This window comes from Notechis scutatus, chromosome 1, assembly GCF_049901735.1.
Source record: "Notechis scutatus isolate UNSWTSFEM ecotype Mainland chromosome 1, rNotScu1.2, whole genome shotgun sequence".
Taxonomy (NCBI): Eukaryota; Metazoa; Chordata; class Lepidosauria; order Squamata; family Elapidae; genus Notechis; species Notechis scutatus.
In genome coordinates, this window is record NC_142009.1 from 195,462,515 (window position 1) to 195,479,375 (window position 16,861).

At 41.8% G+C, this 16,861-nt stretch overlaps 1 protein-coding gene across 12 annotated transcripts in view; it reads left to right on the forward strand.

The window, feature by feature from the left end:
• Positions 1-10,016, forward strand: part of KCNH7 (potassium voltage-gated channel subfamily H member 7) — a 348,077-nt gene extending 338,061 nt beyond the window's left edge. For all 12 annotated transcript variants that reach the window (XM_087949836.1, XM_087949838.1, XM_087949835.1 and 9 more), the window contains 2 exons: positions 5,862-6,051; positions 8,693-10,016. In XM_087949836.1, the coding sequence (XP_087805962.1) occupies positions 5,862-6,051; positions 8,693-8,959 (457 nt within the window). In that variant the 3' untranslated portion in view covers positions 8,960-10,016. The remainder of the gene's footprint in view (positions 1-5,861; positions 6,052-8,692) is intronic.
• Positions 10,017-16,861: the final 6,845 nt, after the last annotated feature.

A 16,861-nucleotide genomic window follows, 5' to 3' on the forward strand; every position in this document is an offset into this window, starting at 1 on the left:
CTTTTTTGCCAATATATTAGCTTTTTATCCTGGTAAACTGATTCATCTGAGCCAATAGTAGCAGTCCAAATTTTAGGATAGACTGCTGTGATTCTTCCTTTTTTGATGGCATAGAATTAGTATGTGGCACAAAACGATCAGGAAATTTTATTATCTACAGTACATAAACATAGAAATGAATTCGCTTATTAAAAAGATTGTTCCTTATTAAGTAGAACGTTGTTTCTAAATATCTGTTCTGCTTTCAAAATGTATGAGATTCTTCATTTGCTTGCATTTTATATGTCTGTTTATATGTACATCCCTCAGATTTCAGTGAAAGTTTCTCCTGTGCATTTATAAAGGTGGTAGATATCCAAAGATTGTTCTCAAATGTTTCTGTTTGAGTTAGCAGTAGGGCAAAAAGTCAAGATGCTGGTTGCAATCACACAATTGAACTTTTAGTCAAGGAGATTGTGAATTCTATCTTAACTTTTTACTTTATCCACTTACCCCTTCTTGGAACGAATTGACTCTGTCATTGTAATAACCTCCTTTATCTACTGTTCTTGAAATTCTGAGAAGTGAATTTCATCTGGCTAAATGTTTAGGAATCAGATGTAGAATTTGAGGCTACTTTAGCTGCATAATTTAAGCCACTGTCCAAGACCTCTGTTTCACAACTAGAATTCTTGGACCAGTTGCCATTTTGTGTTAATATAGAAAGGGCATTTAAATTAGTTTAGAGGAAGAGAATTTCATCATTAAGATAGTGTGCAGGTGAGACGACTTTTAGTTAGTTATTAGGGGGGGAAAGCTGGAATCTTAAAAGTTTTTATAATTCTTCAGGACAGATAAGATGGTTGATCCCACTGCAATGCAATGGAGTTAGATATTGCAAAACAAAACGAAACCTTATCTGCTTAAATTCATGATGTAATGTTTGAATATGAACGTCGATTCAAAAGAACTAAGTTGCTGGGACATTTATAATATTTAACTTAATAGGCAACCATGCCATTAGGGAAAACTGTTAGCCGAAATAAATAAATTACTTGCTCTAAAAACCTTGGTTAAAACTCATCACTGCTCTGTGAAAAAAAGATATACTCTAAATGCCATGCACGCTGTCAAATCTGAAATGGTCCAATAGAGCAAGATGTTGTAATAACATTCCAATAATTAGAAAAATTTCCACTCATTACTGTAGATTAGAAGGAAAAGGTTTATTTTAAAACTATTTGTACCATTTTATTCGCTATAACAAATTCTATCAAGTAAAAAATGTAACTTACCTTTGTTTGAAAAACCACAAGAAAAAACAGGTCTGTTTTAAATAGGAAGAAAACAGAGTCTCTTTCCTTTAGGAAAGAATAACAATTATCTAATTTAATTTATACATGGGCCATCCAACATTAGTGTCTTAGGCCCAGATTTGTTTGTGCATGGAACATTTTGCACACATGTATAGGATCAAACTCTAAATAAAGAAACGTTTATTTGTTGCGCATTCCCTCCCAATCTGCTCTGGAAATTGGGTGAGGCTACCAGCATAGGGCTGCAATGAAAAGATAACTCTCATTTTGCTGCCATCTCATGGTCATCCAGATGTTTGCTGCCAAAACTACTAGCCCTAAGATTGGGAGACTATGTAGAGCAGGGGTGTCAAAATGGCGGCCCGCGGGCCAGATGCATCACGCACAGGCCACACCCAGCCCAGTCCAGCGAAGGGAAAAAACATCACAATGTATCACGTGATGGCAATGTGACGCCACGAGTTTGACACCCGTGTTCTAGAGAGAAGGGTGCAGATGAGGGGAGAGGACAGGGAATTCCTATTGTATCTACAGACATTATTTAGATATATTTTTTTTTGTAACTAAAATGATTGGTTTGGTATCAGTTGGGACTACAGGTAGTCTTCAATTTACAACAGTTCATTTAGTGACTGTTCCAAGTTACAATGGCACTTAGGGCCATTTTTCCCAGTTACAACCTTTGTAGCATCCCTGTGATCATGTGATCAAAATTCAGAGGCTTGGAAACTGACTCATGTTAATGACGGTTGCAGTGTCCTAACAGGGTCATGAGATCCCCTTTTGCGAGCTTCTGACAAGCAAAGTCCATGAGGAAGCCAGATTCACTTAACAATCGGGTTACTGATAGTATCAACTGCAGTGATTCACTTAACAACTGTGTCCAGAAGAGTCATAAAATGGGACAAAACTCGCTTAACCAATGTCTCGCTTAACAACAGAAATGTTGGGCCCAATCAAGGATGACCTGTATTATAGATTTCTATAGATTTCAAACATGCACCGAGCAGCTTAATTACTAAAAACAGGCCTCTCAACAGAGATGGAAAATCACACTTGCTTTTCCAAATTCAAAAGGAGTCCCAAAGGGATATCAAAAGGCAGCCTTTGGCACTGCCTTTTACCAATGCTCCAGCGGTATTTCCAGGATCATACCCTAAAAACCACCAGAATAAAATCTGCACAAAGGCACAAAAGGGACTTGCCAGCAGGCAAAGCTGCATCTAATTGGAAATTGGCTTTTATTCAGGTCTGTAACCTTTTTTCAAAAAATAATAATGATAATCCTCTCCTCGATATTTCACTACAGTCATCACTTTTCTCCTGACAAATGGGCAATTTAATCCTGAATTGACAAATCCCGTCCATATTAGACACTAAGTGCTCCTAGGCATGTTCTCTCTACATTTTAACAAGCAATTTAAAGCCAATATAAGGGCAAGCCACTTGTCTTGCAGCCTATGAGCCAATAAAGCCTGAATAGCAATGGCCTAATTTCCAGGAATAATAAAATACTGTATTAAAACGTATGTTTACAGCAAGCACCACGTAACACAGTGCATGCAGATATCCCAGCTTCCCATTGATTAATAATTTTACATAAGCTTCCAGTAAGCATTAAGAGTGAGGGGCTCAACTCAAGATTTATGGCCGTCCTACTTGTGCCAGCAAGGAGGACCTACTTCGGATCCTGTCGGTCAAAGAACTCTGTCGGGAACCAAGAACCTTCTCTGCTGCACCACCAACTCTTTGGAAGAGTACATCTAAGACAGGGGTCCCCAACTGCCAGGCTGTGGCCCACTACCAGGCTGTGGCCCAGTGGTGGTATTCTACCGGTTTGGCCCAGTTTGGGCGAACTGGTAGTAAAAAATGCTACCATTCAGCCAAACCGGTAGTAGAAAAACAGCTACTGGTTTGGTCGAACTGGTATTTCTTGTTTTCTTTCTTCCCCCCACCCCGGAGGTTCAGCTGTTCTGATGATCAGCTGTTCCGGGATCCCCCTCCCTGTCTTACTGCTTCGCCTGGGAGGATTCCCTGAAGCCCAGGAGGCAAAAAGGGCATTGCGGGGGGTGCCTCCTGGGAGCAAAAATGGCCACCCAGGAAGCAAAAAAAAAAACCAGAGTGCCGGGGGGGGTTGTGCAAAAAAACAAAACCCAAAAAAGAAGCCATGCCCACCCAGTCACATGGCCATGCCCACCTAGCCACACCACCTAGCCATGCCCACAGAACCGGTAGTAAAAAAATATTTGTATCCCATCCCTGGCGTGGCCCATTCAGAACACGCGTGCAATGGTTGCACACAGAATCACACGGTTGTCTTTTGTGGCTTCCAACAAGCAAAATTAAAGGAGAAGTCAGTGGGAAGTCACAAGTTGGAGTCACATGACATCATGTTTCATGACCAGGGCTGATTTGCTTAATGACCATAGCAGAGCTGAATCATAAGCTCCGTCATCAGAGCTGTGGTGGCGCAGTGGTTAGAATGCAGTACTCCAGGATACTTCTGTGGACTGCCGGCTGCTGGCAGTTCAATTCTCATCGGCTGAAGGTTGACTCAGCCTTCCATCATTCCGGGGTGGTGGGGGTAAAATAAGGACCCAGACTGTAGAGGGTAATATGCTGACTCTGTAAACCACTTAGAAAGGCCTGTAAAGCACTGTGCAGCAGTATATAAGTCTTTTTTCTATTGCTCTAAGTTGGGCACGGTGACGTGATCCTGTGATTTTTATTTAATGACCACATCATTTAGCAATGGAATTGCCAGTCCCAATTGCAGTTGTTTATTGAAGGCTACCTGTATTGATAAAAAGCATTTACGTTCTTGAAATAGATCAGAATAAATAACTGGTGGACGTAACGATCTGCATTTTGAATCCCACCCACCAGTTAGAAGACATATGGGAGAGGAAACCATTGCTCAGGTACAATTTGTAGAAGATTTCTGATTTTCCCAGTGAAACTAGCTCACACAGGCAACGTCTCGGAGGGAATCTCTGCCAGAGAGCAGCTGCGATCCAAGTTGATGGCTGGTGTGATAAATTGCAAGGCTCAGTTATAGAGGCAACATCTTAAACTCAGAATGAAAATTCAGTGTTCCTCATGTCATGTCAGGAAATTCTCTAGCATGGTTTTGCCTTATCCCACAGGTCCTATAGAGGTGAGGCTAGTGGGATATGAGAAAAGCAAGCCTGATAAGCCCAAATAAATAGCTTGTCTCTGTTCTTCTCCCACTGCTACATCCCAATGGTTACTTAAAGGAAGCAATTTTTCACATATCAACTGTAATCAGATCAAACACTGGAATTTAACGGAAAGCTGCACAGTTTAGCATGCTTCCTTGAAAACCAACCTTAGGGGAAATGTATTTAGGAGAATTTCTTTTTCAGAAATCTATAAAGCTTCCATTGCTTCACTCTGCCAAAAATGTATGGTAGAGTTTCTTCCCAATCACTATCATTATTTCTGATGCCAATTTAGTTTTTCTGTTGCTTAAAAAGCTCCTGGCAAGAACTTGAAGCATCAATTCCAATCCCTTTTTTTTTCAGCTTATTTTTTAGAAAACCCTAAATTCTTCTTAGTGAGCTTAATAAGCTACGTCATGCAATGCCAATATCACCAGAGCTATTTTGTGCGGCTGTAATTTAAAAACACTGTTCCGTGAGTCTTTCTTAACCTTTCAAATGCTACGTGAAATCTTGATGGTAGCTAATTTGCAGGCCTGACCTTACTATGCGCTTTGGTTTCACACATCTTTATGTCCCCCATAAAATAAAAAGAGTTTTCTCTTTTGTTCCTCTAGCAGGGGTGTCAAACTGGTGACCAATGGACCAAATGTGTCACATGCAGGCCACGCCCACCCCAAAGGGGAAAAATACATCATATGTCACGTGGCAGCAACATGACGTGGCGAGGTTGACACCCGTGCTCTAAATACTGCTAGGTCATGTACTCAAATTATGTGAAGTCCTTAATTGTATCTTTTATGCTGACCACTAGGAAGCACTATGGGAACAATTCCATCTTACCCCTCAACAGACAGTTAGCCAGGTATTATTCTTTGCAGTTCAAACCATTCTGGCTATCTACAATTGATCAGTTAATAAGAGCTGTGGTGGCGCAGTGGTTAAAAGGCAGTATTGCAGGCTAATTCTGCCGACTGCCAGCAGTTCGATCCTCCCTGGCTCCAGGTTGATTCAGCCTTCCATCCTTCTGAGGCTGGTAAAAGGAGGAGCCAGATTGTTGGGGGAAATATGTTGACTCTGTAAACTGCTTAGAGAGGGCTGTAAAGCACTGTGAAGCAGTATATAAGTCTAAGTGGGATTGCTATCAGTCCCAATAGGACAAAAATGATCCCATAGTGCCTCTAGTGGTCAACAAAAATGAAACCACTGCACATTATATAAGCTGTGACTTTCCCGCCACTAACAAGGGGAAAGTCACGTGAAACCCTGTAGAAAGGGGCATGCCTAATACATTACCATCCATAGCGCTCTGCTCTGAGAGCTTGAGAGAAGGTGGAGTGTCTGCACCATTCTGACAGACAGGTTATTTCTTGTTATTTTCCAGGCTTGAATCCCAAATGACAGCTGACATTCAAACCATCTTACAGCTGTTGCAGAGACAGTCAGCCCTCATCCCACCTGCTTATAGCATGGTGATGGCAAGTGCAGATTACCAGAAACCAGCTGTCCGGCTACTGCGACATCTTCATCCCATCGCATCCATTAAAACAGACCGAAGCTTCAGTCCTTCACAGGTAAGGCATTTATGAGGGGGCAGATTTACATAATTTAAAGTCTTATCCTCTTGTGGGAAACAGGATATTCTTCACACAGATCCGTTATGAGAAAAACAGCACAAGCGGGGTAGACCAAAGGCCTCTGTACTCGAGATGCTGTAGGAGATGACCAGGATGAGCCCAATAAACAGCTTCTATCCCAGGGCAGTAGCTCTTTTGAATTCTGCTGTATAGCGCAGCGTTGGTGTGGTGTCGGGGGTTTCCAGTTCAATGTGAAGGGTGAAGGATGTGTGTTTGTGTTTATTTTCATGGTCATGACGTGCACTGAAGATGGTGTTTGATTTCGTTGTACGAGGTGCAATGACAATAAAGTAAACTAAACTAAACAAAGGAGGGATCAAACATGTCATCAGTCAAGAATCCCATTGCGCCTGTTCTGACCAAGGCTTCCTGAGACACCAACAAACACACGTTAAATCCAAAAGCCTTTTATTTTAGTTCAATGACTGTGAATTATCGTCATTCACAGCCCGTAATGAGTCTCAACCATTTATAAATAGTCCCATGGAAGTCTGCCAAAGTTCTTCAGGAGAAGTCTGATAAGAATGCACCTTTGTCTTTCTTGAAGTGCTGCCAATGACTAAAGTACCAATTAGTCTTTCAAAACCAAACAGAGCACAAATTCAGGTTCAGCTTTCAGGTTCCAAACCGACCAGAGCAAACAATGTTGCTTCCTGCAAAGGTTCCTGTCCCTTTGCACTTCCTTTATATCTTATCGGAGGGGCAATCACCTCCAAGCCTTACTCCTGAGTTGCCCCTTTTGTCTTAGCTGGTCTTGCCTTCTGGCAGCTCTGCGCACACGCGCACAGGGAACAGGCTCCCCTTATTCCTCTGCCTCGCTGCTGCCAGATTCTGGAGGCTCTGGCACATAATTCCCAGACGGCCCTGGCCCCATTTCTGTATCAGACGCAGGACCAACTTCCAAGTCCTCCCCAGACTCCCAGACTTGCCCATGTTCTTCCCCACTGTCCAATTCTCTGCAGGCTGCTGGCGGACCACAACAGAGCCCATATGAGATCCAAGTCCACCCCACCTTGAATTCCTTCTATTCTTAACTCCCGCTAATTTCCATTGACTGTTAATAATTCAGATTCTTGTAGAGAGCTTAAGCTCACAATAAATAGGCTGAAAAACAGCTTCTATCCCAGGGCAGTAGCTCCTTTGAATTCTGCTGTATAGTGCAGTATTGGTGCGGGGTCGGGGGGTTTTCGGTTCAATGTGTGGAGGGTGAAGGATGTACGCTTGTGTTTATTTTCATGGTCATGAGGTGCACCGAAGACGGTGTTTGATTTCGTTGTACGAGGTGCAGTGACAATAAAGTAAACTAAATCTTTATACACATTTGAACTGCCTGAATCTTCTGATTTCCCTAATGCTTGACAGGAGCCTGTTTACCTGCATGGGCAAATTCCTCCATGGAGGTGGGCTAGTTGGACATGAAGGCAAGAGTCATGTCTTGGTTGTGAAAGGAATAGTGCCGGCAAAGTAAAGGCTACTTTGATAAGCAGGCTTCAGGTAGCCTTTTCATCCATGCAGTTGTTGGAATTCACTGAATTGTTTGAATTCCTTCCTTGACCATTGAAGGCTGAACTCTGTGAGGCCTCCTTCCTATCTCTTTGCTTCGCTTACCTGCATGTGATCTGGGAGAAGAAGTTCTTCCTTCAACCTCAAAGGTGGCACCTGCAATCCAAAAGCTGCAGAGGGGAAGAAATCCACCTAAATGCCTTAGGTACTACGGGGAGTGTAATCCTCGACTTACAGCAGTTCAATTTAGGGACTGTTCAAAGTTACAACATTACTGAAAAAAGCAACTGAACAAAAGTTTTTCACACTTACAAACCATTGCAGCATTCCCCCCCGTGGTCACAGTGATCGAAATTCAGATGCTTGGCGTTTGACTCATATTTATGACGGTTGCTATGTAGCTGATCACCTTTGGCGACCGTCTGACAAAGTCAGTTTAGGGGGGGAGTCAGATTCCCTTAACAAACTTGTTACTAACTTAAGAACTGCAGTGACTCATTCAGTAACTGTGGCAAGAAAGGTCGTAAAGTGGAACAAAAAACTCACTTAACAACTGTTTTACTTAGCAACATAAATTTTGGGCTTGGTTGTGGTTGTAAGTCAAGGAGTACCTGTATTTGGATTGCACTGATGTGTATCTGTTTCTCAGAAACACAGCGGATTGCTTAATAGCAATAGCATTTATATATCGATTCACAGTCCTTTACAGCCCTCTCTAAGTGGTTTACAGAGTCAGCCTATTGTCCCCCCCAACAATCTGGGTCCCAAATTTTATTTTACTGACCTTGGAAGAATGGAAGGCTGAGTTAACCTTGAGCCAGTCAGGACCAAACCGCTGGCAGTCAGCAGAGTCAGCCTGCAATACCGCCTTCTAACCACTGCGCCACCACAGCTCTTCTAGATGAAACACCTTTACTAAGCTCGACTTCTGATTTCCCCACTGCTCGTTTTTCAATAAATTCTCCAGTAGTGTAAACTCGTCAAAAAAAAAACCAACCACCACAACAAATGTTCTGAACTGCTTTTTAATGGCAATAAACGCCATGGTGGCCTCTTTTTTGTTGTGTTTTCTCAGGGTTCCAAATTCTTGGATCTTGACAAATTGAAAGAGAAATCCAAAGAATCCCTCTCAAGTGGAGAGCACCGTCACCTGGCCTCGGAAGATAACCTGGCTTCCCTTTTGGAACAGGAGCACGACCTCCCTGTAGAGCCAACCCCGTCACTCCGTAAGACCTACCTCCACCCAAATAGGCATCCGTCCTTGCCCGATTCTCCCCTAAGCACGACAGGAATGTTGGGTCTCCATAGGCATGTCTCTGATCCTGGTCTTCCTGGGAAATGACCCTTTTGCATTCTTACATCACCTAAAATGTAAGTGCTTTTAATGTCTGAGGTTTTTCTCTTTTTCTTTCTTTCTTTCTTTCTTTCTTTCTTTCTTTCTTTCTTTCTTTCTTTCTTTCTTTCTTTTTTTCTTTCTTTCTTTCTTTCTTTCTTTCTTTCTTTCTTTCTTTCTTTCTTTTCTTTCTTTCTTTCTTTCTTTCTTTCTTTCTTTCTTTCTTTCTTCCTTCCTTCCTTCCTTCCTTCCTTCCTTCCTTCCTTCTTCCTTTTTTTTCCTATCAAAATCTCAATACTTGACTCAGGGGCTACAAGGATATACCATTATATGCAAAAGTACTGTATATTTTCCTATCTTTGAAGCTTGTAAGGAAAGTTGATCAGTAACAATGTAAATATATAAATATATAGATATATACATATATTAACAAACAAATGGTATGTTGCAAATATAAAACTGCCAGCATTCTTGAGGCACCTTCTATTTTTTAATTTTTTAAAAAGCACCTGCATGCTTGGAAATGATAATGGTTCTGTTGCATGGAGGTTCCTGTTTACTGTTTTCAATTAAAAACTATTTTATTGCGGACATGCCTTCAAAAAAAAAAAAGATGATAATGACCCAAAAACAAAAATGACTTGCTTTTCTTGAACTACTCTACCTTCAAACGATTTTCTCTTCCAGTTTTACCTTTTTTTGGAAACACTACAATTACCCTTCTAGTATTGTGCATTTTGCAGTCAAAGCAACCTCCTTTAGCAGTGAACATAAGGAAAACATAGATTTTTCTACAGAAACTTTGTAGTTTGGGCATCCATTCATGTAAAAATCCAATTAGCAAAACACAAATACATTTTGGAAAAAAGGGGGGGGGAAACCCTGTAACTCGACTGCATAATGGAAAGCAGCATTTGTGACTTCAGTTTACAATAGTTGAATCATTTAATGTTCTAATTTATTTTTCTTTACTGAAATTTCATCATTGCTATAAGTTGCCACACTCAAAGGCAGCTAGCTGTCAAGACCCTCAAATACAAACAATGCAATAAACATAATTTCTACATAAACTAGAAAATGTTGTCTTTTTTCAATTAAATGGAAACATTAAAAAAAAAAACCCTGAGTACTAACAATTTTTTCCCCATTGTAATCCTTTGATATCTCTCTTTTTACCCTCTAGCCCCCAATATGCCTCAACACAGAGCTGCAAGCTTGAGCACATTTCCAATATAACTACACTATAGAATCCTTTCATATAACATTTCTGGTGTCCAAAATTCTTTCAATAAGTAACATTAAACTGAAGGGGTTGATCAATTCACTATGGTTGCCAGGTCTGTCGACTACACATCATGCATACCCAGCAATCCGGGTCATTGTAGAAATAAGAAAATCCAGATATGTCTGCCATATTTTACCTAGAGTTCTGAGGGGAGGCACCATATACAGAATTGTAAATGAATATATTAGCCAGCCAGCTTTCTGCCTGTTTTGTAACAAAGGGTCCAGCAAGACAGAGTATATAGACATTGATGGTAGGAAAACAGATTTCTGTTAAGCTTATACTTCCATCTTCCTAGAGAAGTCTGGTATCACAATCTAAATTTGTAATTGGAAGATTTATATCCAAAGCAGATCCCCCCGCTAAACTAATCCAGAAACATTGCCACTCTTGAGAGAACGGGGCCTCTCAAGCTGTGGGATGGGACGGGAGAGGAACTGTAAACATTTTCGTGTTGTTTAGATGATAGATTATGGATGGATGGATGGATGGATATACTGTAGAATAGATAGATGATAGAGAGAGCTAATAGATTAAATATACGGTAGATAGATGATAGATAGATGTGATAGATGGTAGATAGATAGATGAGAGATGAGAGACAGCCAGACATACAGACAGAAAAAGAGTATAGATTTCCCCCTCTACATTCAAAACCAGCCTCCCTAATTCTGAGCCTGTATAGCTGTGGTTGTAGGAAAAAGAGAAAAAACAAGAAAAAATTGAAACAACTGAATAGCAGAGTGACTAACGGAGCAAAAATAAAATGTTTTAAAAGAAGCATTTGATGTTTATTTCTTCAGCTGCTCTGATGTTAATTAAAAAAAGATTTCTTATTTCAAGCTCTTTGAATCCTTCTGTCTCTAAAGACAACATTTTGCTCATGGGAGATTTTAAAAGATTCACTATGTGATGGAAATGTCACCATAAAGTGATGACATTCACCACACTGTTCTTTTGTGGTTACTTAGACAGATATCGATGTGCCACATCCTCTTGACGATCAGGCCTGAGATTTATGAAAGACTGCAATAGAAAACTAACACCACAGTTCACAGAGTTGCTCTCAATTTCACAGATGGATGATGCTTTTATAATCACACAAAAATTTGCTCATCAAAAGTGGTTGTACACGTTCCCTAGGAGTATAAACCCCAAACCGCTTTAGATTTTCAAAGGAGTCTGATAAGTAGGTCTTTTGTTTACAGTTTAAATGTACGTGAAAATGATTTGAAAATTGTGCTCTGAAATGTTTAAATCTAAACATAAAAACGTACCACTTCACTTGCGTCACCATAAGAATCTGCCTGTCTCTTTCAAACAGCATCAGCAAAGGGTAAGGCTATCGTCTGTATGACTCGCTAGAGCAGGGGTGTCAAACTCGATTTTATTGAGGGATGCATCGGGGGAGGGGGTGGTATGGTGGTGGGGGCCTGGCCAGCTCAACACCACTCGTGTCGGGGCACCTGTGGTGGCCCAGGAGGGGCTGGGGAAACCCATTGTCCGAGAGCAGGGAGAACACCAAACCCTTGTCCTCCAGAGTAGCCTTGCCGTCTGCTGGTGGCCAAGTGCTAAGGCAAGACTTTCCTTCCTTCCTTCCTTCCTTCCTTCCTTCCTTCCTTCCTTCCTTCCTTCCTTCCTTCCTTCCTTCCTTCCTTCCTTCCTTCCTTCCTTCCTTCCTTCCTTCCCCCCTTTCCTTCTTTTTCTTTCCTTGCTCCCCTCCCATCTTGCCTTCTGTTTCTCTGCCTTTCCCCTTTCTCCTTTCCTGTTCTTTGGATGCTCAAATGCAAAAGGGGAAACATTTCTCCTTTTGCTTTGTTTTGCTTGTAGTTTGTTTTGCTAGCCCTCTGCCAGCGGAAACGGAGCCCAGAGGAGGCGCACATGGCCCTCTCAAGCTCTATTTTCACTAGCAAAGGCACCGTGGGCCAGTCCTTCACTGTTTCAGGGCATCCCCCCGGGCCCGTGGGCCGGATCTGGCCCATGGGCCTTGAATTTGACACCCCTGCACTACAGTATCAAGGTGCTATGAAACGGTATGACCATGTAGAAATGGGGACAATTGCTATCCTGTCCCACTGCTTCCCCTGCATTTTTCTTCTTTGCCCCCAATATCAGATCCGTATTGCTTTCATGAGTGATTCTGCCCCAGGTCTCTTATCTCATGCATACTGCTACCACACCAGAGGTAGCATTCAGCAGGTTCTGACCAGTTCTGGAGAACCCGTAGTGGAAATTTTGAGTAGTTCGGAGAACTGGCCAATACCCCCTCTGACTGGCCCCGCCCCCATCTATTCTCTGCCTCCCGAGTCCCAGCTGATTGGCTGGGTCTTCTTTGCCCTGCACAGGAGAACGGAGCTGGAAAGCAGGTTAGCGGGGGTGGGATTGCACACACATGCATAGGGGCGTGGGGTGTGTGCATTGCCTTCTGGGTGATGCAACATGAACGCAAGCGTGCAAGTGTGCCCACAATTTTTGGTACAGGAGCCTAAAAAGGTTAGCCACCACTGCCTTATACCATTTCAGAGAAATGGTTGTCCAATCTCTTCTTAAAAACTTCCCACAACTTCTGAAGGCAAATCGTTCCACTGATTAATTGTTCTGTCAGGACATTTCTTAGTTCTAGGTTGGCTCTCTCCTGGATTAGGTTCCATCCATTGCTTTTTGTCCTGCCTTCAGAGGTTTGGGAGGTCAACCCCATCTTCCTTATGGCAGTCCCTCAGATATTGGAACACTACTATCATGACACCCTTTGTCCTTCTTTTCATTAAACTAGACATACCCAATTCTTGCAACCTTATTAAAGCAGAATGTTGTAAACGAAGTATTTCATTGCTGACATTATGAGTTTCACTAACAATTTAGAAGTGCTTTAACTAGAAAAGTAAGCTGCACTTTCATAATGATCTAGTCAGGGGTGTCAAACTCACATTGTCATGCTGGCGTCATGCGACATATTGGGACTCCCCCCCCCTTTGCTAAACAGGGCATGGTGGGATTCAAATTTTTTTACTACCTGTTCTGTGGGCGTGGCTTGGTAGGCGTGGCATGACTTGGTGGGCATGGCAGGGAAAGGTTACTGCAAAATCCCATTCCCTCCCCACCCCACTAACCTGCTTTCCAGCTCCGTTCTCCTGTGCAGGGCACAAAGGAAGACCCAGCCGATCAGCTGGGACTCGGGAGGCAGAGAATAGGTGGGGCAGGGCCAGTCAGAGGTGGCATTTGCCGGTTCTCCGAACCACTCAAAATTTCCCTACCGGTTCTCCAGAACTGATCAGAACCTGCTGAATACCATCTCTGGCATGTGCGTGGCCATTGTGACGCATCTGGCCTGAAGACCGCGAGTTTGATAGCCCCGATATCTAGTGGTAGAATGATGAGAGCTAACTAGTTGTCGTTGTCTTCTAAATGTGCCAGTGTATAAGAACTTGTCTAAAAGAAGCTGTTTGGAGAAGCATAATTAATTGAAGCTATTCAGACCTTGCCACATGGGGTCAATTTGCTTTATGCGATACCATTGAGTCATAATAAAATTTAGATCATTGTTGCCAAGTGAATGGATGCATCCTCTTAAGGCCTCCCCAATTTGAATTGCAGTACCGTATCGGGGAATATTCAACCCTTGTTTTATGAGGACTTCTAATTTATACGTCTTCAAAGCGGTGTTTGCAATTGAAATTATTTGGCAGTTTTTAACAGTCCCTCTACAGAAATTGCTGCAGTCTAATTCCCTTCTCTGTCTGGTGAACAGAACTGAAGCATTGTGGATAGACTTTGTCAAGAGTTACCATGCCCCTGAAAGAAGACAAATCTTCAAACATGTAGAAAAGTACGAGGCAGACTCCCCAAAGGTTTTGAGCTATAGCAGCCCCAACACTAAGAGACCAATTCTTATCTTGCCAGAAACTTCCACCTTAAGTACCCAGCAGTTTGAACCCAAGTTACCCAGATTGTGATTTGGGAATTAGGGCACCGTTTGGGAAAAACACACTCCAATACAAGGTCAGGAGGTTGCACAATGCAGTGTTGCCATGACATCTCAGAAAGCTGTTAAGTCTTGACAGGAGAGGAAATCGGCTGCGTGGAGTATTTAAACCAAATTAGATTGCTGGGGACAATTTTTCTGTTTTGCTTTGTCCTGGTGGTTGTCAATCCTGTAGGTCAGGGGTGTCAAACTCACGACCCATGGGCCAGGTGCATCACGTGCTTCCTCCCTCCTTCTGGTTTAGTGAAAGGGGGGAAAGTCCTGATGTGTCATGTGACGTCTCCAGGATATGAGTTTGACACCCTTGCTGTAGGTCCTTAGTCTGTTATTTGACCATCCATTTAGTTTAGTGTGTTGTCTCAGCTTGTGATTTCTGCTGCACCCTGTGATTGATGTAGCAGATCCTAAAACAAACATGAGTGATTCCCTGCTGTCATTTCTTTACATTCATCAGCTTGTCTCAATACAATATTTAATTGAATAACTAGCCTTAATAGCCTGGCAACATTAAGCAAACATCCTAACTCTGCTGCTATCAGTAACTCTTTGGCAACTCGACAGCATGTTGTTTTATAGAATGAACAAAGTTTTAAAAAATACGTGGTTATAGAAGAGTTGGTGATGGACGAGATATGTCATCTGAGGTGCATTAGGAATCCAGGAAAAAATGTGGAACTCAATCATGATCGGTCCCAGCAAGCATCTCTACTGTGAGGGATGGTGGGAGCTACAACCCAACAATATCTGAAGGTTGCATATGCAATTTATCCTACAATACCAAGAGCGGCCATTTAGAATGTATTCGTAAAAAATATCCCCACAGTACTTTAAAAAAAAGGGGGGAGTTGTAAAGTTTTGACCTTTAAGTGGCGACTGACAAAGTTTTAGTTCTGGTTTATATGTTGAGTGGACCTCATCATTATAGTGCACAGGTGGTCCCAATTTAAACCGAAGTATTGTAACAAAGTCACTAAAATCTTGAATATATCAAACAATATGGCAGGTTACCACCTGCCAGAGATACCAAGGGCACAAGAGGAGGCAGGACTGGCAAACACAATCCTTCAGTGGCAAAACGACAGGAATGTGGGCTTGGCATCAGAACTCCTCCAAAAGTGCAGGGAAGGAGGGGATTCATGTAATCACAACTATCTCATAACGAGAATATCACACCCTCCCCTACTTACCCATTTTTATTTTTATTTTTCCTTCTCCCCCATAAGTCCTCACTTTCAATTTTATACTATATTGGATGGTTCCTAGTGTTGATTATTTAATCCTTACCATTGCCTCGGGAACTATAAATACTGTAGATATACCAGATGGCCCCTGCAAAACCACCTCGCTTTTCACTGCGGGGTAGATCTATTGTTAAAAGTTGCCTCAGTCATCAAGGCAGCGTTTACATTTTACACTCTTACATTTAAGAGAAGAATTGTGAACATTTGTGACTAAGAATTTTGAGAAAGATGGCCCGTTTTCTCTCTGCCTATGCTAAAATTCTACACCCGTGGTTGGAAAGCACGGGATTCAAAGAGCACCGGCACAGCAGGTTTTCTCTCACCCTTATCGAATCTATTGCACGCACCTCACCTGATAGGCTGGAATATTAAATACTGTAGAAGCCGTAAAATTACTGTAGCACTCAAAAATATAATCTCACGTGTACTTGTTTCAGGAATGAAAAAAAATACAAAGCAAGCTCTAACTTTATTTTCAAACAATTGCCTGGAATGGCACTGAAAATAGAACGAGAACATTTGTACAGTTAGAACAGCATCCATTTTAAAAGGTACAAAATCTCTATAGAAGATTGCAAATAATCTACAGCTATTACTTGACAATGGTGAACACAAAATTTCCACGTGAATAGTGTCAATGATTGCAAAACTTTGATTTGATACCACCGTTACAGAAATTCAAAGATAACGCAAAAGCCATTTTAAAGGAGATAAATATAATGGCATAATTATAGAGGGAGGTGCAGGATGACACAAATAACTGAAATGTTTTACAGATGCATTGTTGACTCCAGGCTAAAAACTATCTTTCTTAGCAAGAGTACAGCTTACTGCAATATTCAGCAAAATGACTTCTTACATTTTAGTTGTGAGACCGAACTCTGATGTGATGCAAATATATCCTCCTCTTACCAAGATCATACAACTGCATCATGCTATTCGATATACCAAGAAATGGCAACATGGGGAACTCTTGTAACAAATGCACCCACTCGCTAGGTTAATCGTGAAGCGCTACCCGGACTTAATTCTATTTCCTTTGGCAGCAGAACACATCCAACAGCTCACTATAGCAAGGCTTTTATGATTCATCCACAATGTATAATGAGATGTCTACGCAGAAAGAAAATGTTGAAATCTGCAAAACATGGCGATAACCAAGCCAGTAAACCAAGACCATTATCTACAAATGCTAACCTTGACGTTTCCTTGCAATGTACAAATTATAAATGGATAGAAAACAGCAGCCGCTGTATTTTAAAAACATATAAAGGAATGATTTGCCACAGTTCCTGTTTATCTAATACCACTTGCAGAGTTGGAGGAGAGCGAGAGATCTGCTGATGCTATTCAACCGGCATGTAATTATTACAATATGAGAAGCTGCTTCACTTTAACAGCTT